General features: G+C 44.0%; 1 protein-coding gene across 1 annotated transcript in view; it reads left to right on the forward strand.

Annotated features, from left to right (window-relative positions):
• Nucleotides 1-16,989: 16,989 nt before the first annotated feature.
• SLC6A13 (solute carrier family 6 member 13) overlaps nt 16,990-24,672 on the forward strand; it is a 55,952-nt gene continuing 48,269 nt past the window's right edge. The window contains 2 exon segments of the mRNA XM_066258645.1: nt 16,990-17,057; nt 18,143-18,349. Coding sequence (XP_066114742.1) covers nt 17,039-17,057; nt 18,143-18,349 — 226 coding nt within the window. The 5' untranslated portion in view covers nt 16,990-17,038.

The following is a 24,672-nucleotide window of genomic DNA, read 5'->3' on the forward strand; positions in this document are numbered from 1 at the left end:
ACTGCATTATTCCATACGTAAGTGGGACATAAAAGTGAAACTAAGAGACATTGATAAGAGTGTGGTGGTTACGGGGGGAGGGGGGAAAGGGAGAGGGAAAGGGGGAGGGGGAGGGGCACAAAGAAAACTAGATAGAAGGTGACAGAGGACAATCTGACTTTGGGTGATGGGTATGCAACATAATTGAAAGACAAGATAGCCTGGACTTGTTGATATTTGAATATATGTAACCTGATTTATTGATGTCGCCCCATTAAAAAAATAAAATTATAATAAAATAAAAAAAAATAAATAAAGAGACATCAGCAGTCTGCAAACCAGAACTGTCCAGAATCCCACCCTGATCTTGAACGTCTGGCCTCCAGGACTGTGAGAAATAAATAAGTTTCTGTTGTTTATTAAAAAATAAATAAAAATAACTACCAATAACCTAATTGCAGTTTCAGCGTCTCCCAGGAATGTGACCTTAGACCAGTCAACCTGGGATTACCTAATCAGCACTAGTCAGGTAATCTGCATGGTAGACCCCTGCCATCCCTTAAAGGAAGGTGACCTTGCCTGAAATAGTCTTCTCTTTGTTGGAAACTTCCTTTTTCCTCTACATCTTTCTGCCTTTAAAAACCTTCCATTTTGGCTTTTTGCAGTTTAGGGAAATAGGGAGAGGAAACTTTTAGCACCTGATATTCTTAGAAAATTTCCCATCCAAGTATTTAATTAGGATTTGTCAGATAGCTTGTGCACCAGAAGAACCCACAGCTGGCCCCCAGGCTCAGCAACACTGAGTGGCTTGCTGTTGCTCACACTCCTCTCTGGCTTCCTACCACCACCCTGTGCCTTCCACTTGAGTCCAACTCTTCTGTTTCAATAAGGTTGGAGTAGGGTGCATGCCTGGCTTGTGATTTCCATTTTAGAGTCAGGTAAATGGGGACCCTCTTCCATTTACCATTCCTTCCATTGGTGGGTTTGCTCCCTCTCTAGTGCAGAATACTTTTGAAGTACTGGGTTCCAAAACAGCATGGGGAACTCATCCCACAGAGCACCAGGTAGGCCTTTGAAGTGCAGGTTTTATACCCAGAGCACTGGGAGTTGGGGGAGAAAAAGCTCTCCCTCTGAACTGGATTGTCCATAGTGGGAAGGGATTTCTATTTTTGCGTGGGAGTCTGGGACCACTCCTGAGGGACATGAGGAGTCCTGAGGGATGAAAGACTCCTTGTTCTATGGAATGTGTATGCTTGAGTGTGTTTGGCCTGCCTGCGATGGTAGCAAAAGAAGGAGGCCAAAGCCTATAGCACCCTGCATTACTAGGCATTCTCCTATCCCAGTACTAACCAGGCTCCACATGCTTAGCTTCCACAGTAAGATGAGATGGGGGGGTGATGTTCAGGGTGGTATGGAGGCAGATGCCATCTAGGCCTATTACTATTTGACTGCCCTCCTGCGTGCACACCCCACTCTCTCAGATCTGCTCTGGCTGACCCTTCCACCTGCCCCTCCTCAGGTTTGAAGGGACCGGGAAAAGGCACTTCCTATGGGGCCTGGGATTCCCTCGTTAGATAGTGTCCAAGGGGCAGCCCGTCACCAAATGGTGAGGACTGAGCTCTCTCAAGTGTAGTACTCCAGCCTGCTGGGAACTACCAGTGTCACGTGGAAGAAGCCTACTCAGGACACAAACTTATATCAAGAGGAAGAGAGAGGGTGGCTTGCCAAGGGAAGCAAAGAAGATCTCCTGAATTTCCTTCTCCCTCAGCTTCTATTGATCAGAAGCAGGACAGAGGTAACAGAATTACAAAGGAGGGAGATCAGGTGATAAAGGGAAAGAATGATTAATGGCCATTTTGCTGACATGGAGAAAGGACTAATTTGGTCAATACATTCTTTTTCTTTTGCTAATTAACAAGCACAAAGGAAGGGGCAATCTAGAACCTCTAGGCTAATTTTCCTTCTTTTTTAAAAATTTTATTTAGATAATTAATTTTAACAGGGTGGCATTGATCTTTTAGAGTACATAGATTCAGAGAAAACATCTCCAGATCATTTTGACATTTGATTATGTTGTATACTCATCTCCCAAAGTCAAATTGTCCTCCTTCACCTTCTATTTGGTTTTATTTGTGGCCCTCCTCTCCCCCCACCCTTTCTCTCTCCTTCTTTCCCCTCCTCCTGGTAATCACCACACTCTTGTCCATGTCCATGAGTCTCAATTTTGTGTCCCACCTATGTATGGAATCATACAGTTCTTAGTTTTTTTCTGATTTACTTATTTAACTCAGTATATTGTTATCAAGGTCCATTATGGAAGAAAGTATGGTGGTTCCTCAAAAAATTAAGAATAGAACTACCATATGACCCAGCAATCCCTCTACTGGGTATCTACCCCCAAAACTCAAAAACATTGGTACGGAAAGACCCACATTCATTGCAGCATTGTTCACAGTGGCCAAGACATGGAAACAACCAAAAAGCCCTTCAATAGAGGATTGGATAAAGAAGATGTGGTACATATATACTATGGAGTACTACTCAGCCATAAGAAATGATGACCTAGGATCATTTATAACAACATGGATGGATCTAGGCTAATTTTATAAAGCCTGTTCACATGCATTCCTTTGTGTCTACACAAAGGTCTCTCACTCACACTTTCTTGGTGTTTGCATCCAAGAGACAGTCACTCAGGACTTTTCACTAAAGTTTCCCAATCCAAGTCATAGAGGGTTCAAGGTTAAATGGGCAATTCTCTACACTCAAGATTATGGAGTTCCCACTTAGCTTGATTTGCTTCCCCCCAGAGCTGGAGCGCAGCCTCTCCACCCGGGTAGGAGCAGAATTCCCAAAGTAGCACCAGACTCTCTTCTTCCACGGGCGGGAGAAGGGAGTGGGTCAGGAAGGAGGTATTGTGGGCTCTGGAGTTCCAAGTTTTCTCCTTAGCGTGCCTGTTTCTCTCCCAAGAGCCAGGCTTCTACCTGTCACCTCTCTTCTAGGGCCTTGGTATTTCAAAGTAGCTTGGGATTCCCCCCTCCCAGCTGGGAGTTTTAGGACGCCCCTTTGGGTCCAGGGTTCCCAGAGTGGCAGGTGTACCCTCCCCTGCATGCAGGGAGATGGGCCCACCGGGATTCTTTTAGCAAGTTGGTGAAGGTAGGTCCTTCTGCAGAACTGGGTACATTTCCCCTATTAAAAAAGAAAAGAAGAAAAAGAAAAAAACAAACACATTATCTTCCATTTTGTACAGCTCCTGGGAGCTCCTTTCTACTTTCTAGATGGGATGCTGCCTGACTCATCAATTATTGAATAAAGCCAGTTACACCTTCAAATTTATTCTGTTACCAGAACAAGCCAGGGTTCACATTGCCGGTTGCTCTTTTGTTGCCAATTCACAAGTGACAGGGACATAGTGGGTATAAGAGCATCTTGGGTTAAAATTGCCAGGAACTTGAGAAGACGGGGGAATCAGTTCAAAAAACTGCCTTCACAGTCTCAGCTGGCTGGCCGGTTTAAATACTTTTGGGGGCCTGACCTGTGGTGGCGCAGTGGGATAAGGCGTCGACCTGGAACACTGAGGTTGCCGGTTCGAAACCCTGGGCTTACCTGGTCAAGGCACATATGGGAGTTGATGCTTCCTGCTCCTCTCCTTTCTCTCTCTCTCTCTCTCTTTCTCTCTCCCCTCTCTCTAAAAATCAATAAATAAAATATTAAAAAAAAAATAAATGAGTACTTTAAAAAAAATAAATAAATACTTTTGGGGAGGTTAGTCATTAATTACTGAGCATGCAGTTAATCACATAGTAGAACACAGGTGGTTGGGATCTGGTGTGCAGGCATGTCCTCCAGAATGCTTACTTGACATAGGTGTTCTTTAACTTTGTTTCCAGGGCACTGGTGTCTTGAGTCCTTGGGAACCTACCTGCAAAGCAACTCCCTATGTTCCTTGGAAGGTCATAAAGCAAAGAGTATATTGTTCGTGAGACAGGCTATTTATTCTTGCTAAGAATTATTACTATTGGGTTGGGGAATAAGTTCGTAGCGTTTTTATATTTTCTTTTATTTTACAACGATTTGTTTGCTGTTTGGCAAAGGGTAAGTATTCATTTGATAAAACTCTTTCTGCTCTACAAAACTATGTTAATTGTATTTTTGAGTTATTTAATTTTTTATTAGTTTTGAGGCTTAGAAATCAACATTTTCGACACCTGCTCTTCTTTGCTTTTCATCAAGGTCAAAAAGCTGCCGAAGCAGCCCGGGACATTTGCGACGTGTATGGAGAAGGTGTCATAGGCGAGTCTACAGCACGGAAATGGTTTGCAAAGTTCAAAAATGGCGACTTTGACGTCGATGACACGTGCTGCAGCGGAAGGCCTTCTGAATTCGATGAAGAACTGGGAAATGCTCGAAAAGAATGCCATGGTCAACAAGGAGCTCTACATTGCCCAGCTACACCGCGTGAATGAGGCTATTCACTGAAAAGACCTGATCGACATGGTCAAACCATACTCCTTCACGACAACGCCAGGCCCCATGTTGCACAAGTCGTCAAAGCCGCACTCCAAGAGCTTGAATGGGAGGTCCTTCAGCATCTGCCGTATTCTCCGGACCTTGCACCGACCAATTCCCATCTTTTCCGCTCCCTGTCAAACCATATGAAGGGTGTTACCTTCGATAACAAAGAGGTCCTTAAAAACTGGCTCAACAACTTCTTTGACACCAGACCAGGCGGTTTTTGGCAGAACGGCATCAACAAATTGGTCGAGAGGTGGGAAGAGGTTGTAAACAGCAACGGCGAATATATAATTGATTAACTTATTGATATAATTAGTGTTTTTTGTTTAAATAAAAGTCTTCGGTAAAAACGCTACGAACTTATTCTCCAACCCAATACTTGGCCCTGGCCGGTTGGCTCTGTGGTAGAGCGTCGGCCTGGCGTGCGGGAGTCCTGGGTTCGATTCCCAGCCAGGGAACACAGGAGAAGCGCCCATCTGCTTCTCCACCCCTCCCCCCTCCTTCCTCTCTGTCTCTCTCTTCCCCTCCCACAGCCAAGGCTCCATTGGAGCAAAGTTGGCCCCGGGCGCTGAGGATGGCTCCGTGGCCTCTGCCTCAGGCACTAGAATGGCTCTGGTTGCAACAGAGCAATGCCCCAGATGGGCAGAGCATCGCCCTCTGGTGGGCATGCCGGGTGGATCCCTGTCGGGCGCATGCGGGAGTCTGACTGTCTCCCCATTTCCAACTTCAGAAAAATACCAAAAAAAAAAAAAAAAATTATTACTACTTAACCCTTCAACTCCTTACACTGGAAGGACATGAAGTAAAGATGAAATTCCTTTACTTTACTAAAAGTATATAGTAATTAACTCCTAACATGTTGATTTTTTTTTTTTTTGGACAAGCTGTAGTTCTTGGAGATTGAGGAGAATATCTTTAACTTATTATTATTATTATTTTTACAGACAGAGAGTGAATCAGAGAGAGAGGGATAGACAGGGACAGACAGACAGGAACAGAGAGAGATGAGAAGCATCAATTATTAGTTTTTCATTGCGCGCGTTGCAACACCTTAGTTGTTCATTGATTACTTTCTCATATGTGCCTTGACCACGGGCCTTCAGTAGACCGAGTAACCCCTTGCTGGAGCCAGCGACCTTGGGCTCAAGCTGGTGGGCTTTTTGCTCAAACCAGATGAGCCCGCGCTCAAGCTGGCAACCTCGGGTCTCAAACCTGGGTCCTCCGCATCCCAATCTGACGCTCTATCCACTGCGCCACCACCTGGTCAAGCTCTTTAACTTATTTAAATGATTCAAGTATCTGCTGAGTGGACTGGTACTCGAGGATTTTACTATATTCAGGGGATGACATTGTACTGTCTTGAAGCTTCCATTCTAGTGGTGAAGGTGTGGACTATAATCACTGACTATTAAAATTGGGAAAATAATAATTCTTGGAATGACTGCAGTTGCTGGGGGAAGGAATTATGGGCAGAGCAAATAGAAGGGGACTGATCAGACCAACTATTTCTTTCTTTTTGTATTACAGCCTAGAGACAGCTGTGGAAATTTCAGAAGTGAAACCTAGACACAATCCAGTCTTACCCTCTTATTTTTCACATGAAACACTGAAGACTAGAAAGGTGAATTGACCAAGGTTACGTGTCTGACTGAGGTCATACCCAGGACTAGAATTTTGGAGTGCTGCCTCCCAAGCTATCCCCCCACCCCACCCATCATGTGGAAATTTACACTTGCCCCCTTCACCATTTATGCCCTTTTTTTGCTTTCCCTCCTGACCCTCTCCAGTGGTCAGAGGCGGATTAAGGTCAGTTGAGGCCCTGGGTGCAGAAGAAAATATTGGGCCCCTTAAAAAAAAGGGATACAACCATATTTTTAACCATATTTTTAAGTAAATAAAAAATATTATGTATTATTAATGTTAAAATAGCACATATGAAACCAAACTTGGTGTTATTAGAAAAAAGTGTAAAGTTGGGGTTTTCTGGGGCCCTTCAGAAGTCGGGGCCCAGGGTGCATGCTTGGTGTGCCCACCGTTAAATCTGCTTCTGCCAGTGGTCACCAAGCAGTTCACCCTATCCCAAAAGTTGTTTCTAATGTAGGCTTTTGCCTCTTAGTCAGCTAGTGAGTATGTAGAGTTCCTCAATTGCTGAATTTCTTAATTGGTGGAAACCAAGAATTCAGTCAGCAATGCAGAGCTGTTGTTGACACAAACACAACCCTAGCCAACCACAGCACAAATCATGAAGTTCTCAACACTCCAGATTGACAGGAATGCTGAAAACATCTGAGGAGGAGGAGCAGTGAACACAGTGGGTGGGGTAGGAAATAAGAACTCTTAAGAAAGATGAAAGAATTTGTGATTATTAATCTTGGAGAGAGAAAGGCTGAGGGACGCTTTAAAAGAGTGTCAAATACAAGATCAGTGTAGAACGTCTTCCTTGTGGACAGCATGAAAAATAAGATAGCAGCAGCCAGAGCAGTTAGGTTACTGAGGTTTTCAACTTTAGCTGCCCATTAGAGTCTCCAGGGAGCTTTCTTTTTTTTCTTTTTCTTTTCTTTCTTTCTTTCTTTCTTTCTTTCTTTCTTTCTTTCTTTCTTTCTTTCTTTCTTTCTTTCTTTCTCTCTCTCTCTCTCTCTCTCTCTCTCTCTCTCTTTCCTTCCTTCCTTCCTTCCTTCCTTCCTTCCTTCCTTCCTTCCTTCCTTCCTTCCTTCCTTCCTTCCTTCCTTCCTTCCTTCTTTCTTTCTTTCTTTCTTTCTTTTTTGTCCAAAGATCGAAATTGCTCTTTTTAGATACTGTCAGCCTGCACTAATCCCTCATCATAGCTCTGAGCTACAGTGTCAGGATGTGGAAGCCCTGTGGAGAACTCCATTCACTCAGAGCCTCTGATCACTGTTAATCAGCCAAGGGCTTCCTGCTGAGACTAGTTACATAAATGTTGCTCTCTCCTCTCTGAGAATCAGACAGGAAATCAGGGAAACAGGGATCAGAAGAAACTGGATACAAGTGGAAAAGAACAACAATTAACTTTCTGGAGTTAAAGAGAAAAGCTATGATTTTCCTCCCTTGATGGGGAGGGCAGAGCACTGGGGAAGTATTGTAGAACACATCATGAGATTTAAAAAATACTCTTCAGGGCCCTGGCCAGTTAGCTCAGTGGTAGAGCGTCGGCCTGGCGTGCGGGAGTCCCGGGTTCGATTCCCAGCCAGGGCACACAGGAGAAGCGCCCATCTGCTTCTCCACCCCTCCCCCTCTCCTTCCTCTTTGTCTCTCTCTTCCCCTCCCACAGCCAAGGCTCCATTGGAGCAGGGTTTGCCCGGGCGCTGAGGATGGCTCTGTGGCCTCTGCCTCAGGCGCTAGAATGGCTCTGGTTGCAACAGAGCGATGCCCCAGATGGGTAGAGCATCGCCCCCTGGTGGGCATGCCGGGTGGATCCTGGTCAGGCGCATGCAGGAATCTGTCTGACTGCCTCCCCGCTTCCAACTTCAGAAAAATACAAAAAAATATATATATATTCTTCAGGTCTGATGAAACTTTCAGTGAAAGTAACATATTTCTTGTCATTTCATTATTCGTCTCTTTACTAAGAAGGTTATATTTAATTTCATGGCCAGCAATAGCCCAAATAAAAACAGTACTAGAGCTGGGCTTGTTAGTGTTTTTCTTACCCTCTACCCTCCCACCAGAAATTAAAGTGTAGCATGGTAGTTATAAATAATTAAGGTGACCAATTGTCCTCCTTTAGGGAGGACAGTCCTTCTTTTGTAAGTTCTGTCCTCCCTCGAAAAGTGTCCTCCTACATGTCCTCCTTTTTGATATTGGAAGACTAATCTGTAAATGTCCATATTCGATTGATGCAGAGTCGATCCATTGCGTGTGATGTGATTTATTTGTATTTGACATGACAATTCGTCAAGGATCAGTGCAGTGCCATGAGACGTGATTTTGAGATGCATGTGCTCTGCACGGGAGACCTTGAGAGAGCGGGGGATGTACCGAATGCACAAATGGCTTTGTGTACTTCTTACTGAAACACAACATGGCACATGCAACATTGTAGACTCACGATTATTTCTTTCTCAGTGAATATTCAATAATAAACAGGTAGGCACAATTCATGATTTACAAATTCATTATCTAATAATTTTCAAATACATATAATTTTATTTACAAGTATTTTCCCGAAATTCAATTTTTATTTATTTATTTATTTAAAACCATTTTATTTACTTATTTTAGAGAGAAGGGAGGAAACAGGAAGCATCAACCCCCATATGTGCCTTCACTGGGCAAGCCCAGGATTTCGAACTGGCGACCTCAGCGTTCCAGGTCAACGCTTTATCCACTGCACTACCACAGGTCAGGTCGAAATTCAAATTTTAAAGTGGAAATCTAAGGCCCTGGCCAGTTGGCTCAGTGGTAGAGCATCGGCCTGGCATGTAGAAGTCCCGGGTTTGATTCCCGGCCAGGGCACACAGGAGAAGCACCCATCTGCTTCTCCACCCCTCCCCCTCTCCTTCCTCTCTGTCTCTCTCTTCCCCTCCCGCAGCCGAGGCTCCATTGGAGCAAAGATGGCCTGGGTGCTGGGGATGGCTCCTTGGCCTCTGCCCCAGGTGCAAGAGTGGCTCTGGTCGCAGCAGAGCGACGCCCTGGAGGGGCAGAGCATCGCCCCCTGGTGGGTGTGCCGGGTGGATCCCGGTCGGGCGCATGCGGGAATCTGTCTGTCTCTCCCCATTTCCAGCTTCAGAAAAATACAAAAAAAAAAAAAAAAAATTAAGTGGAAATCTAACCTCAAGCCATATCTATTAATAACACACACTTTGATTACATAGTTGCATAAAACATACTTTTTTAAATTTGAAAATGATAAATACACCCAAATATCACTCCAAATTAGTGGTTTTGTTTGATATTTAGTTTTACTAAATGAGTACTTTATTCTTCCAATTATTATTAAAAATTAATAGGCATGTAAGCATAATTACAGTATAAAATATTACAAATGTTTTTATTATGCATTTATCATATTTTAGTGTATTATTGTTGCAATGAATAAGAAGTTTATTTTACTTATGATATTGTTTTCTTCAATTTATTTTTGTCTTCCTTTTCATTGTAAAAAAGTTGGTCACCTTAAAATAATGGGCTTTAGAATCCTACAAGTTTGAGTTCAAGTTCTGGCTCTACCATTTTCTTTCTTTCTTTCTTTCTTTCTTTCTTTCTTTCTTTCTTTCTTTCTTTCTTTTCTTTTCTTTTCTTTTCTTTTTGATAGAGACAGAGAGAGTCAGAGAGAGGGACAGATAGGGACAGACAGGTAGGAAGGAAGAGAGATGAGAAGCTTTAGTTCTTTGTTGCGGCTCCTTTAGTTGTTCATTGACTATTTTCTCATATGTGCCTTGACCAGGGACTACAGCAGAGTGAGTGACCCCTTGCTCAAGCCAGTGACCTTTGGGCTCAAGCCAGTGACTATGGGGTCATGTCTATGATCCCACACTCAAGCCAGCAACCCCGCGCTCAAGCTGGCGACCTTGGCGTTTCAAACCTGGGTCCTCCGTGTCCCAGTCCGATGCTCTATCCACTATGCCACCGCCTGGTCAGGCTACCATTTTCTTTATTACTTCTTTAAGAGGGCATAATAAAAATTTCTGTTTCATTGGCTTGTTCTGAGGGTAAAATGACAGAATGCACATATAGCATTTAGCACAGTGTCTGGCATGTTGAAGTGCTTAATAAACATTAGTAAGGGTGAAAATCAATGGTATTAATGTTCTTTGTCATTTTATTTCTTTAAGATCTTGAGCATATAGAATTTAGGCTAATTATCCTATCTGAACTCAAACATGGCACAAGAGTCACCAAAGTCTTCAGTAACACCTATGGTTCCTCAGTGTGATATCTCAGCACTTTCACAGCAAGGCCCAGTACCTGGACTGCAACAGTCAGGGAGCAAACCATGATCTTTAAAAACAAAAAACAAAAACTTTTTTATTTTAAATTAATGTTTTATTTATTTATTTTTAATTTTTATTTTATTTATTCATTTTAGAGAGGAGAGAGAGAGGGAGAGAGAGACAGAGAGAGACAGGGGGGAGGAGCTGGAAGCATCAACTCCCATATGTGCCTTGACCAGGCAAGCCCAGGGTTTCGAACCGGCGACCTCAGCATTTCCAGGTCGACGCTTTATCCACTGTGCCACCACAGGTCAGGCTAAATTAATTTTTGACTTACAGAAATATTGCAAAAATAGTACAGAGAGTTTCCATATATCCTTCACCCAGTTCTCCCTAATGTTAACATTTTACATAACCGTAGTGCAACAGTCAGAACCAGGAAATTAACATTGGCTAAGTACTATCAAACTACAGATCTTATTCAAGTTTTACCAGTTTTTACACTAAGGTCTCTTTTCTGTTCTAGTAGCCTATCTAGGATTTTATCCATAATCTCACATTCATTTAGTTTTTATTTCTCCTTACTCCCCTGTAGCCTAAAAATGTTCCTCAATCTTTTTGTCTCTCATGACTTTGATGCTTCTGAAGATTAGCGATCAGTTATTTTGTCCAGTGTACCACACTCTGGGTTTGTCTGTTTTTTCATGACTGTACTGAATTTCTTTATTTTTGCAAGAGCACCACAGAAATTTTGTTGTGTCCTTATTACATCATCTCACAAAGTTCATGATACAGATATTGAAGTCTTACTACTGATGATGACCTTGGTCACTTGGTTAAGGTGGGTTCTACCTTATTTCTTTACTGTGAAGTTACTATCTTTCTCTTTGTAGTTAATAAATATCTTGGGGGAGATAACTTGAGACTGTATAAACTCTGTTCCTCCTTAAACTTTCACCCATTAATTTTAGTATTCATTGGTAAATCTTGTTTATAACAATTATTACAGTGGTATTTGTCTAATGATGATTTCCTATTTCTCTCTTTTCTTATATAGTTATTAATTAAATTCTAGTGTACAGAAAAGCTCTTCTTTCTCCCTTATGTATTTATTTTAGCATAAATTTGTGAATATATTTTATTCTTTGGGTATAATCCAATACTATCATTATTTATTTCGTTGGTAAAATTGTTTCAGTCTTAGAATACCAAAATTTGTTGTTTAGTTTATTATTCCACTTTCCTTTCAGTGTCATATTTGAAAAGAGATGAAAAAGGTCAACAGGTTTCTCACTCCTGTGATTAAACAGAACTATGCCTATTCATGTAAAGGTCTCCAGAGGAGAGAAACCCACCACTTCCTCTACCAACTCATTTCAACACTGAAATTGATGTTGCTTGGAAATACTCTTTTTGAAATGAATCATGTTCCTTCTTCAATTCATTTGCTCTTGTTCCACTTCTAGTAGAGACAACCCCTTGCTGGGAGCATATATCAAGGCTTGTGGTCATTTAACTATCTATGCCCAGGGTTAATTTGTTAGGAACCAGACCTCCTAGCCTGCTTTCTCCATGGTCCTACTTTGTTTCACACATGTGTTTGGGGAGCATAGCTGTCAGTTATTCTTACTAACGATCTGCAGTGAATCTTAAAGCTTAGGCAGCCTCTTCAAATAAGAACTCTTGAATATTGAATCTAGTATGACCTGTTTCTAGGTTCCCTGATCCTACACTCAGGAGACCAAAGAGTGATGGTAGCGTGAGGTCGATGGAAGGCCAGCCCTGCTCAGTCATGATGAACTGTGCTAACTCTCTTCTACCTGTGTAAAAGTCTTCTCAAACTTTGAAAAACTACAGTCAGCCCTGGCCAGTTAGCTCAATCAGTTAAGAGCATTATCCCGAAATGACAAGACTGCAGGTTTGATCCCTGGTCAGGGCACACATGGGAAGCAACCAAAGAAGGCACAACTAAGTGGAACAAATGAATGCTTCCCTTCCCCCTCCCCTCTCCCTCCCTTTCTCTGTCTCTCTAAAAATCAACAAAAAGGCCCTGGCCGGTTGGCTCAGCGATAGAGTGTCGGCCTGGCGTGCGGGGGACCCGGGTTCGATTCCCGGCCATGGCACATAGGAGAAGTGCCTATTTGCTTCTCCACCCCCCCCTTCCTCTCTGTCTCTCTCTTCCCCTCCCGCAGCCAAGGCTCCACTGGAGCAAAGATGGCCCGGGCATTGGAGATGGCTCCTTGGTCTCTGCCCTAGGCGCTAGAGTGGCTCTGGCTGCGACAGAATGAAGCCCCAGAGGGGCAGAGCATTGCCCCCTGGTGGGCAGAGCGTCGCCCCTGGTGGGTGTGCTGGGTGGATCCCAGTCGGGCGCATGCGGGAGTCTGTCTGACTGTCTCTCCCTGTTTCCAGCTTCAGAAAAATACAAAAAATACAAAAAAATTTAAAAAAAAATTAATAATCAACAAAAAGTCATCGCTGGCCAGAAAGCTCAGTTGGAGCATTGTCCCAAAGCGCAGAAGTTGCTGGTTCGATCCCTGGTCTGGGCACATACAGGAGCAGCTCAATGTTCCTGTCTTTCTCTCCCTGCCTCTCTCTCTCAAAATAAATAAATAAATAAATAAATAAATAAATAAAAACTATGATCAATCTAGGCATGACAAAAGACCTGCCACATCCATTCCTTTGTTACAGAGAAAAAGAAATTGGGAATTACAAATCTTTATAAAGCAATAAAACAACAACCAAAATGGTTGGCAGCAATTTTGTAAAAAAATAAAATAACAACAACAAATACAACAGCAACCATTTAAAACTCTGACTGATCCTAATAGTGCCTGATGATCACGGGGTCTTCCTGGAAACTGAAGTCTCCAACTATTCACATATGAGGACACAGGACGGGTTGTGCACCATTGCCAAAGGCTATATGGTGTCCTAACTTCCAGAGTACTGAATCTGAGTCCTCAGTAAACCCCAGTGATCTGGTCATTTTAGATCACAAGTGCCAGAGTTTCCAGTGCTTAGTAGGTCAGTTAATAGGTCAGTAGTAAGGACCATGCACTAATGAGTGAAAATTCTTATTAGCATTGCCTTTGAAGTTGGGCTTTTTGGAATGAATTTGCAGTCTCTCTCAGTTAAATCAGATGCATGGACGGTTAGAGGAGGGAAGGGAAAGGGCAGCTGAGACAGGAGAAGAAGAATCTCCATCAGGCTCCCTAGGTATTATCATGATGTGCTTCCCTGTCCCTGCTTCCACACCTGAGGTGGATGCGGAGTGCGAGGGAGAAACTCCCTTAGACTGTCTGTTTTACTTTCTTTTCCACTCTTCTGGGTCCTTTGGGGTACATTGTCATTATCCCATTCAGTCATCCACCCCGCACTCACCCTCACCCCTACTCCCAACTCATTCTGAGTGCCTGCCCTGAGCCTAGCTCTGCTCTGGGCTTTCCCATCCCCTTCAAGAAAACTTCCCCGCTTACTGGAAATAATTCTTTAAGGATAAATAATAGCTACCTTTTGAGGGCTTGCTATGATTCAGGCTTTTTACACACAGTACACATTATCTCACGAAACCTCACACAGTTATGCAAGGTAAAGACTGTTTGTAGATGAGACAAGATTTGCAGAAGTTGAACACCTTGAGCAAGGCCACAAACTGGAAGGTGACAAAAGCAGGAAGGACTGAGCAGCGCCTGCCTGGGCCATCCGGCTTCAAAGCCTAAGCAGCTTTCCCTTGCACTGTGCTTTGGCAGCCAGCTGAGCCAGGGCTCCCCCGGCCAGCCAGCTGTCGGCGACCTGACTGCAGGTGACAGGAACGTCCTGGCGCACTCCACTGTCTTGGAGCTGCCTCCACCCCTAGCCACTGCCAGCTCCTCACTAATGATGGGATTAGGGCTTTGCTTTGTTTTAAACATTGACACTTCCTTTTCTTTATTGGTTTAAAAATTATTTAAAAATCAATTCTAGCCTGGCCTGTGGTAGCGCAATGGATAAAGTGTTCATCTGGAACTCTGAGGTTGCCGGTTTGAAACCTCGGCCTTGCCCAGTTAAGGCACATATGGGAGTTGATGCTTCCTGCTCCTCCCCACTTCTCTCTCTCTCCTCTCTAAAATGAATGAATAAATAAATAAACCTTAAAAAAAAAAGAAAACATGTTTAAAAAACATTAATTCTAGCACATTATTTAAAAGTTCAAACAACACTGAAGTTTAAAAAGCGGAAATGAAAAGTGTCTCTTTTACTTCATCTACTTACTCCAGTCCTACTCACCAAATGAAACTGCTGTGAAGCTTTTGCTGAATATTTTTTCAGATTTTTCTCTGTGTGTGTGTGTGTTTAGGAAGTTTTCTTTCTTAGAGTTCCATAATCTATGTATCTTTATTCTAAATCATCATCCATTCCAAATTGTAAGCATGCAAAGGGTAAAAGAAATGTACTTTTAAATTAATCTACACAGACCTGACCAAAGAAACACCTATTCTTGATGGATTTATGGGAACTCTTGAGTTGTAGAATGGAGTGAAAGGCAGGATCCCTCTGGAGACCCCGAGACCACCTAGAGGAAAGAACATGTGAACCACAGGGAGTACAGCATGCAGCCAACGAGCTCCCTGGCCGAACTGCCCAGGGTGCACACTCCAGGGGCTGTGAAATCACTCCCTGCCAGTTGTCTGGTGCTGGGGGAGGAGAACGTGTGGGAGGGAGTGGGAGGCAGGAGGGCTGAATGTGGGCTGAGCCAAGTTTAGAATTGCAAGTGCCACAGGGTAGTTGGATCCACAGTTTAAATAGCTAGCACTTTCCCCTGCCCCCCTAGATAATTCTTCTTCCCCTGACTGGACCTCTGTCAGCAGTTTCAAGGAGGTTGGTAATGTTTTCTTCTCTTCTTTTTCTGTTTCTGGGTCTCAGGCTATAGGTTGGTGGGATCCATAGTACTTACAATCAAATGGTTTTCTGATCCTCTCCTAGAAAATGTCTCTGACATTTATGTGTGTGCATATGCAAAGAACACATGCTATTTTCTTTACTTTTTGAAACATCAGTGGCTGTTGTCCTAAGGGACAATGTGATTTGGAGACAGAGAATCCTAGACTGAAAGGAAGGACATTTGGGTTTAATTATAAGAAAAAGGCTTTCTTCTCTGTGAAATGAGTTAAGATAGAAAGAACATAGAAATTTTGACAGGATTGAAAGAAAACAAAGATTTGAAAGCCTGTGATTCTACTCAGTGCTTTTAGGCAGTGAGTGATGGGGCATAAAGCAAAAATCTGAATCCAGGCTTGTTTGACTCTATGCTTCATTTCCTTTCAATTGCACGATGCTGCTGCTGAGAAACGGTACTCTAATGAGGCCAAGGCATGCAGGATAAGGTTACTGCTTTTTATGGGGTCTGGAGGATGAAGAAGTGAAAAGAGGTGTTATTCCTTCTAACCAGGTGGTACAGTGGATAGAGTGCTGGCTGGGGAAGCTGAGGACCCAGGTTTGAAACCCCGAGTTGCCAGCTTGAACATGGGTTCATCTAGCTTGAACATAGGCTCACCAGCTTAAGTGAAGGATTTCTGGCTTGAGCATGGGATCATAAACATGACTCCATGGTCACTGGCTTGAACCCAAAGGTCACTGGCTTAAGTCCAAGGTCCCTGGCTTGAGCAATGGGTCACTAGCTCGGCTGGAGCCACCCCCCTCTCCCCAGTCAAGGCACATATGAGAAAGCAGTCAATGAACAACTAAGGTGCCACAACGAAGAACTGACGCTTCTCATCTCTCTCCCTTCCTGTCTGTTTGTCTCTCTCTCTCTCTCTCTCTCTCGCTTAACAACAACAACAAAAAAAGATGGAAGATATCCATTAGATGCTAAAGGGAGACCCAGAATTGGCACAAGACATTAGACAACCCTCTCGAAAGACTGAGGAATCCTCTTGGAATCAGATGCTTGGGCTTCTCCTTCTTAGCCCACACACTATTCTTGGAGTTCATTCCTTAATTTATCAACTAAGCAAAGGTGCCTACTGCTGTTTCCTGACTTTCTGAATCCCTCGGGTAGCTCAGCTAGGGAGGTAGAGCCACAGGGGAGTCTGTACCCAGATAGGATTCCTGCTGAGAAAGTTCTGTTAATGTGAACTTTTCTTGAAGTGTAGAAAAAAGTCCATGTGCCCACTTTTCCAGAAAAGGGGTCACTGCATACAATGAAGGGAGAGTCATTAGAAGATGCTTATATTAGACATGCTGATAACAAAGGCAGCCAATGTAATAAAGGGATGTAATTGAAAGTATAGAAACAGAGTAAGTTCAAGTCCTGTAACCCAATTTACCACCTACATGGCTGCAGACACGTTATTTAACCTCTTTGAGCTCCAGTCTCTTCACTTACTAAGCAGAGGTAATACTGCTTACATCTCAGGGTTATTGCGCGAATTAAATGAGACAAATGTATGTAAAGTACTTAGTTTATAGTACTTGCTCACTAAATGTGAGCCACATCGAATCCCTTTCTTAATCCCTATAAGACCCTAGAATAGGACAATGAGGGTTTAGAATTGTTGTTCTTTATTCATTTTGCATTGTCTTCTCTACTTAAACAGTTTCCTACATGTGTCATCACCAAGAAGGAAAAGGGCCCAGAGTTTGTCCTTCTCTTATGCTGATTTCAGAGAGAGATGAGGGAACCCTGGAAAGGTCAGCTCATCTTAGCCAGAGTTCTTGGTCCCACTCAACCGCCCTCAGTGCATTGGAAGGATTTTTTGTTGTTGTTTTTCATTTTTTTTACTAAGTTTTATTTTCACATTACAAAATAAAACATGTTATTTGGTAAAAGAAATGTAGAAAATATACAGGGTGGAGCAAAAGTAGGTTTACTGCTATTCATGTGGGAAATAATCTGATAATTAATAAATAATAATAAAAGAATAAGTTCTGTTTTATGTACTTGCAACTATAAACCTACTTTTGCCCCACCTGTAGATAAAAAAATATTTCTATAATCCAACGACTAAGAGAAAAACATTTTGCTGAACATCCTAACCTTTCAGTGAATATAAATGTAAAATAGTTTTTCAGCAGTCATATTGTATGTCTTATTTTACAACTCTTTTCACTTCATATCTTATGAACTCTTTACATTCATTGCATTTTCTTCTGCAATGAAGGAAATTAATGATTATATGCTAGACCATTTTGTGTATATTCCATAATTTATTAATTTATTTACCATTTTTAAACATTTATGTACTTTCTAAATTTTTGCTGTGATAAGCAGTGAACATCCTCAAGCCCAAATATTTACCCACAGTCACAATTATTTCCTTAGAATAAATTCTTGCAATAGATATTGGTGGCTTTGAGGATTTATAAAGATCCCATCCCTTCAATGACCCCCAGCATACAGAATGGAGAAACCAAAGCACATGCTAGTACAGACAAGGCTAGTTTAGGGTGGCCGGGAGAACTAGACAATCCCACGCCCGTGTGAATTCTTCCATGTCCACTAACCCTAACCCAAGAGAACCTGTGTAGTGGAAGCAATGTCTGCACTTCAGTATCAATCCTTCTTCCTAAAACAGGAACAGAATATGTATTTTCAGCAGCTGTCATCCAGCCTTTCCTAGTAAGAGATGCTAAGGAGGACATGGGTCTGCAGATGAGCGGGTAGGAATTCACTCTCTTCCAGTGAATTTATTCCCTTGGAAATGTGCTGGTGAAGGACAGGGGAAGGCTGTCCTTCCAGCGTTCCCAACAGTGACAGTTCCTTGCTTCTTTTCCAGGTGGGATGAATAACCGGGTTTCGGGCACAACCAGTAATGGAGAGACAAAACCAGTGTACCCAGTCATGGAAAAGGCAGAGGAAGATGGCACCCTGGAACGGGGGCACTGGAACAACAAGATGGAGTTTGTGCTGTCAGTGGCCGGGGAGATCATTGGTCTGGGCAACGTCTGGAGGTTTCCCTATCTGTGCTACAAAAATGGGGGAGGTAAGAGCCATTGCACCATCCCACCAACTCCTGGAAGGAGGATGTCTCCATCTCCTGCACAGAATGCTGGAGTTGGAAAGACCCTTCCTTAAGACACTTGCAGGAGACTGAGACCTAAATAGAATACGACTTTCCCAGGGCTTTCTATTATAGCATGGCTTCATAGAAATAGGAATACAGACTTGGAAACAGATCGGTCAGAGTTTGGATTCTGGTTCTGCTACTTTCTCTCTGTGTAATCTTGGGCAAGTTGCTTGAGTCCTCAGAGCTTCAATTACTCCTCATGGGAATTGAGATAGTAATACCCGCCTTTCTAGGTTGTATTACTATCTCAATACAATCTGTTGTAAGGATTAGAGATAATGTATATAAAGTGCTTAATAAACAGTAGCTTCGTGGAAGATGATGTTGACACCAAACTGTCCCATGGTCTTGAAATTGCTTAGCCCTGGCTCTGTGTCTTCCTCCTATTCTTCTGGTACAGGGCATTCCTTAAGCTATTCACGACGAACCCCCCCCCCCCCAGTGTCATAACCTTGATATTGTGGCTCCTCCTTTGTACATATCCCATTGCAAATGTGCATGTGGGGCAAGAACTCTAAATCTTCCCATTAACTCTTGTTCTTTATTGGCTTCTCATTCCCCTCCCTTTGCACCCCTGTTATAGCTCTGCTACCCGCATAGCAGTGGGGGTAATTTTCCCACACTTTCAGGGAATCCCAGATAGTTGTGGGAAGCTCCAAGGGGGTTTCTCAGGTACTGAAGGTTCTGGCGGAGCAGTCGGTTAGGAAGATCTCCTTGTTGGTGGTTGGGCTCCCAGGTCTGGTAATTGAAGTGAGGCTGCTGTCTGGGCTGGAGGAAGGAGAGAGCAGATGCAGGTCACAGAAGAACTGCTAAGGGGAGTGGTAATTTGACGGGCCACAAGGATTGAAGAGTACCCTAATCCAGCAACTACCCTTTTGCTGGCAATTAAGAGCCTCCAAAATGCATCAAGCTCAGTCTCACAATGGTTTTGGAGAGAGAAAACCTCCAACACAGAGTGGAGGTAGGAGGAATGGGGAGAGCCCAGAGAGGAGCTCTGCCCCCCACAGTGTTGTTCTCAGGGTATGGTGATAGGGCACTTGCCGTGGGCTTGGGAGTTAATTTGCACTTTCCCAGAGGGGTGGGAAGGGCTTACACGTCCTTTCTCTCCACAAAGCTTTGGCCAGCAGCCTGAAATCACAGGACTTTGCTCAGTCTGCATCGTGAAGGAAGGAGGAAGATTGTTCCAATTTTGAACTCCTTCTGACACCTCACGTGCTTGTTTAGGAATTTAGGCCTGAGCACTCTCCCTTCAGAGAACTGGGTGGAAGGTCTGGGCTGGTCAAAGGAGAGGGAGAAGCCTGGGACCTAAGCTGGGTATGGAGACTCTGGCTCCTGGTAACCTGCTTAGCTCCTCACGTGGCAGAAGCTTTGGTGGTGAGCAGCTTTCTCCAAGCCTCTCTGAAATTGGTAAAGATTGGCCTAGGAATTGGCAGGAATGGCATGAAGAAGTGGGAGAGTTATTTCCAAGTCTAGTGCAAAACCACGAGGTTGAAGAAGGGGAAGGAAAAGCAGCAGTGTCAGAAGCTGCAGAGGGTACAGGGCTCACCCTGTTGGGGGAGGTGGTCTGCAGTGTTTGGAACTGGGCTCTGCTTCAGGGCTCTGGGATACCTTGGTGCAGACCTGGGAGTGTGTGATATGTCTTGGGTATAAATGCAGGCCCAGGAAGGAAAACTCTTTTCCATGGTCTGTGGTTTTCCACATGGGCGCTTGTGGGGGAGGTAGAGGCAGAAGGGTGGCTGCTGTGGTCCCTCCCTCCCTGGAGAGAGCTTGCGGGCCAGCTCACAGGCATCGTAGAAGCTGGAAGCAATTTTAGGGGTCATGGATCCAGTCATATTCTCTTTATTTATTCCTTACACCAGCACCCAAAATCTCTTCTCCAGGACAAACGCAGGGCCTGAGGACACCTCCTCTCTCTCCCTGCTGGATAACAGCAGCTGCAGGAGGGGTTCTGAGGGACTTTGGAGCTGGAGGCTGATGCCCCGCTCTGCTTGAAAGACATGAGTCATCCAGGGCCACCAGGTACATGAATAGAAACACTCCTTTGCCGAGGTAACCAAGGATATGTACGGTGGTTAGAAGAACTTAGACATGCCTGTTTTCCTGGGTTCTGGTGTTCCCAGTAGTTTCACTCCTGTTACCGTTTAACTCCCCTCATTTCCCAAGCAGTACAAGCTCTTACGGAGACTGGCCCTAACACTTCTTCTTGTCATCTCCTTGTCTCTTTGTCAAGCAGAGACTGATGCTTCTTTATGACAGGACCCTTTGCTGCCACTGTGAGGAACCAGGGTGAAGAGAACAGAGACCATTAGATCGGTTGGGTTCCCTTTCTCCTGGCTTAGTGGTTTTATTTAAATCCACGGCTCTCAGATCGGCCTTGGGCTCTTGGGGGATGAGAGGAATGTTTGGAACAAGTTCTGGGGTAGGGTGCTTGGGGTGTACCATGCTCAAGAAATGTATGCTATCAGCCTGCTCTGGGCCCTTTCTCCGATTTCATAGCTTTAAACAGCTGCCGTTGTGCTTGGAAGTGAGGATAAGGAGGGAATCCACGATTCATATTTGTTCAGTGGCGAGGCCAGGCATGAAAAACTCTCCAAAGCATAATTTTAGTTTCAAATAAAAAATATGAGTGATGTCTTCTTTGGTTCCTTGCAGCTCTAACATTGGGTGGATCCAATCTGAAGTGAGTTCCAGAACAAGAAAAGAGCTGAGACAAGATTACAGTAAAAGAATAGATAAACAGTTAAACTCTGTAGTTGAAAATAACAACACCACCACTGTGGTTGAAAACCAGAGAAGCTGAGAACGTTGTATAAAGAAGCCCACCTGAAATCAGAAGCAACTAGCAGACTTTTCAGAGTGACACATGAGAAGGATGCCTGCTTCAATCTCCAGGGCAAATACCCTCCCTCCAGGACCTGGAGCCAGTCCACCTTAAACGTCTGCCCCATCCTAATGGCTTTCTAGACCAGGGGTCCCCAAACTATGGCCCGCGGGCCACATGCGGCCCCCTGAGGCCATTTATCCACACTTCCGGAAGGGGCACCTCTTTCATTGGTGGTCAGTGAGAGGAGCACATTTACCATCTCATTAGCCAAAAGCAGGTCCATTGTTCCCATTGAAATACTGGTCAGTTTGTTGATTTAAATTTACTTGTTCTTTATTTTAAATATTGGATTTTTTTTTTTTTTACTTTAAAATAAGATATGTGCAGTATGCATAGGGATTTGTTCATAGTTTTTTTTATAGTCCGGCCCTCCAACGGTCTGAGGGACAGTGAACTGGCCCCCTGTGTAAAAAGTTTGGGGACCCCTGTTCTAGAGTCTCCAATATCAGTCAGTTGCCCCATCATATAACCAGCCACCCTGACTGACCCTGACGGTGTCACTTGGTAACAATTACTGAGTACATACCATAAGCCAGGAATTAGTCTATGTCCCTGGGATGCATGTATAAACCAAAAAACCCCAATTCCCTGTTCTTGAGAGCTTATATGCTGTTTGTAGATACTGAAGAACAAAGAGAAACAAGAAGCTTCTCCCGGCCCTGGCCGGTTGGCTCAGCGGTAGAGTCGGCCTGGCGTGCAGAAGTCCTGGGTTCGATTCCCGGCCAGGGCACACAGGAGAAGCGCCCATCTGCTTCTCCACCCCTTCTCCTTTCCTTCCTCTCTGTCTCTCTCTTCCCCTCCCGCAGCCGAGGCTCCATTGGAGCAAAGACGGCCCGGGCGCTGGGGATGGCTCCTTGGCCTCTGTCCCAGGCACTAGAGTGGCTCTGGTTGCAACAGAGCAACGCCCCAGAGGGGCAGAGCATCGCCCCCTGGTGGGCGTGCCGGGTGGATCCCGGTCGGGCGCATGCGGGAGTCTGTCTGACTGTCTCTTCCCGTTTCCAGCTTTAGAAAGATACAAAAGAAAAAAAAAAGAAGCTTCTTCCAACAAACAAGGTTTTCTTCCTGTAAGAGTAATAGCAACATGTGACAATTTGGTATCACTGTGAGTTAATTACTTAACACCAAGAATTGGACAGAGTATTGCTGATTGCAGCATATATACTGATGCGCACTGATTGATTGCTGTTCTGCTCACAGGGAACTATCATCAGTTTATGTCTTTAAAAGTGTCACATGGCACATTACAGGTGATACCAGAGTGTGCTTGTGAGAAGGGAGGCTGGCAGAATGATGCCTTTCTAGGATAGACATGTCCCTTCCATCCCATGTGAAGAGTGCTGGCACATTTTAGAATTTGGGAAAGGAGATGAACATGGTAGATTTGGGGGAGCAGCAGGTAACTGGGAATGCCAAGCTCCATATCCAGGACTAATGCCCTCTTTTACTGGTGGTGACTGGGATCTGGGTGGGGAAAGAGCCAGTGTCCTGCAGGGCTCTTCAGTCTGCACTTTGGTCCCTCAGGGGCTCCATTCTGCTCCTTACTTTCCCCCCACTTTTAGGGCCAGTGGCTCTGCCTGGGGGGTGTGGACCTCATCCCTGCAGCAGGTTTCCCAGATGCTTAAGGAGGGAGAGGAGGAAGGGAGCAGAACGGACCACAGGACCATGAGTTAAACACTGGCGTGGCTTATTGGGGGAAAGCAGGTAGAATAAACATGGGGAGGAAGGTGCTTGTGCTGGAATGAAAACACTCCTTTCCCTTTCTTTCTGAAATGTTTCAGACTCTCAGCAGTGACTTTATATCACCCACTATGTTATCACTTCCCTAATTTTCCCCTCCTGCCCAACAAGACTTGGATTGATTCATATCCTTATCAGACTTAATTGTTTAAGATCTTAATTTCTTTGCCCTAGTGGTAATTCAATGCTTCCCTCAGTGCCTCTAAGGATGCAGAGATGTAGAAAGTGAAGAACTAGAGAACTCTACTCCCTGTTAACTTATATACTAACTAGTTTTATTGAGGTAAAATTGATTTACAACAAATTGTATAGTGCGGCGGACCAGCGCGGTCTCTAATAACGGTGCAGAATTAAGGAAACATACTTATTAAGAAAAAAATGGGACTGGGAGGACTCTTCAAATGCTGATGGCAATATCCAAGTGCCCCATAGCCCCAGTTTGCTTTATTATATAGCCATATGCAAATCAAGGAAGTCCTTGTTACAAAGTTACACATCTGAGGTTAAAGCAGGAACTCTCCCAAGGCATAAACAGGAATCCCCTCACCAGGCATAAGTGAAATCAACCAACATCTGAACAAACAAAGAGGAAGAGGAAGGGCATGTAAATTGCTTCCAGCAACTTAAGGAAGCAAGTGAAATGGGTGCAAATACTCAGCTTCATAGCCAATATGGAGGTGGAGGGGGGAGAACTCAGCCTTTTGCTAAACCTTGAATCTACAAAGGCTTTTTGCCATTTACCGTCCACAACAGTACAACTTGACTGGTGGTGGCACAATGGATAGAGCATTGACCTGGGATGCTGAGGACCCAGGTTCAAAACCCAGAGGTCACCAGCTTGATCATGGACTCATCTGGCTTGAAGTCAAGCTCATCCAGCTTAGTGCAGGCTTGCCGGCTTGAGCATGGGATCATTGACACGATCCCATGATCACTGGCTTGAGCCCAATAGTTGCTGGCTTGAAACCAAGGTCGCTGGCATGAGCAAGAAGTCGCTAGCTTGGCTTGAGCCCCGACTTCACCCCCACCCCCCGTAAGGGCACAGATGAGAAGCAACCAATGAACAACTAAAGTGACACAACCAGAACTTGATGCTTCTCATCTCTCTTTTCCTGTCTCTCTCTCCCTCTCTCACTCTCACACTAAAAAAAGAGTACATATTTAAAGTGTACAATTTGATGTTTTGACACATGTATACATCCTTGAAATCACTGCCACAATCAACAGCATGAATGTATCCGTCACTCTCCCAGATTTCTTCCTGTCCCTTTCTCTCGCCTCTGACCTCTGCCACCCCATCCCAATGCAACCCCAGACCTGTATTTTTGAAATTTATGTATATTTCCAGCTACTGATATATTAATATATAACATATGTAAGTTTAACATGTATAACATGATAATTTAATACATGTATATGATATGAAATGACTACCACAATAAGGTTAGTTAACACCTCCATTCCCTGACATAATTACCCTTTTTTGTGTGGTGATAACATTTCAGATCCACTCTCTTAACAACTCTAAGTATGTAATTCAGTGAGGTTCACTGTAGTCACCATGCTGTACATTACATCTCTAGAACTTACTCATTTTGTAACTGGAAGTCTGTACCCT

The sequence above is a fragment of the Saccopteryx bilineata genome, chromosome 2 (assembly GCF_036850765.1).
Source record: "Saccopteryx bilineata isolate mSacBil1 chromosome 2, mSacBil1_pri_phased_curated, whole genome shotgun sequence".
NCBI lineage: Eukaryota > Metazoa > Chordata > Mammalia > Chiroptera > Emballonuridae > Saccopteryx > Saccopteryx bilineata.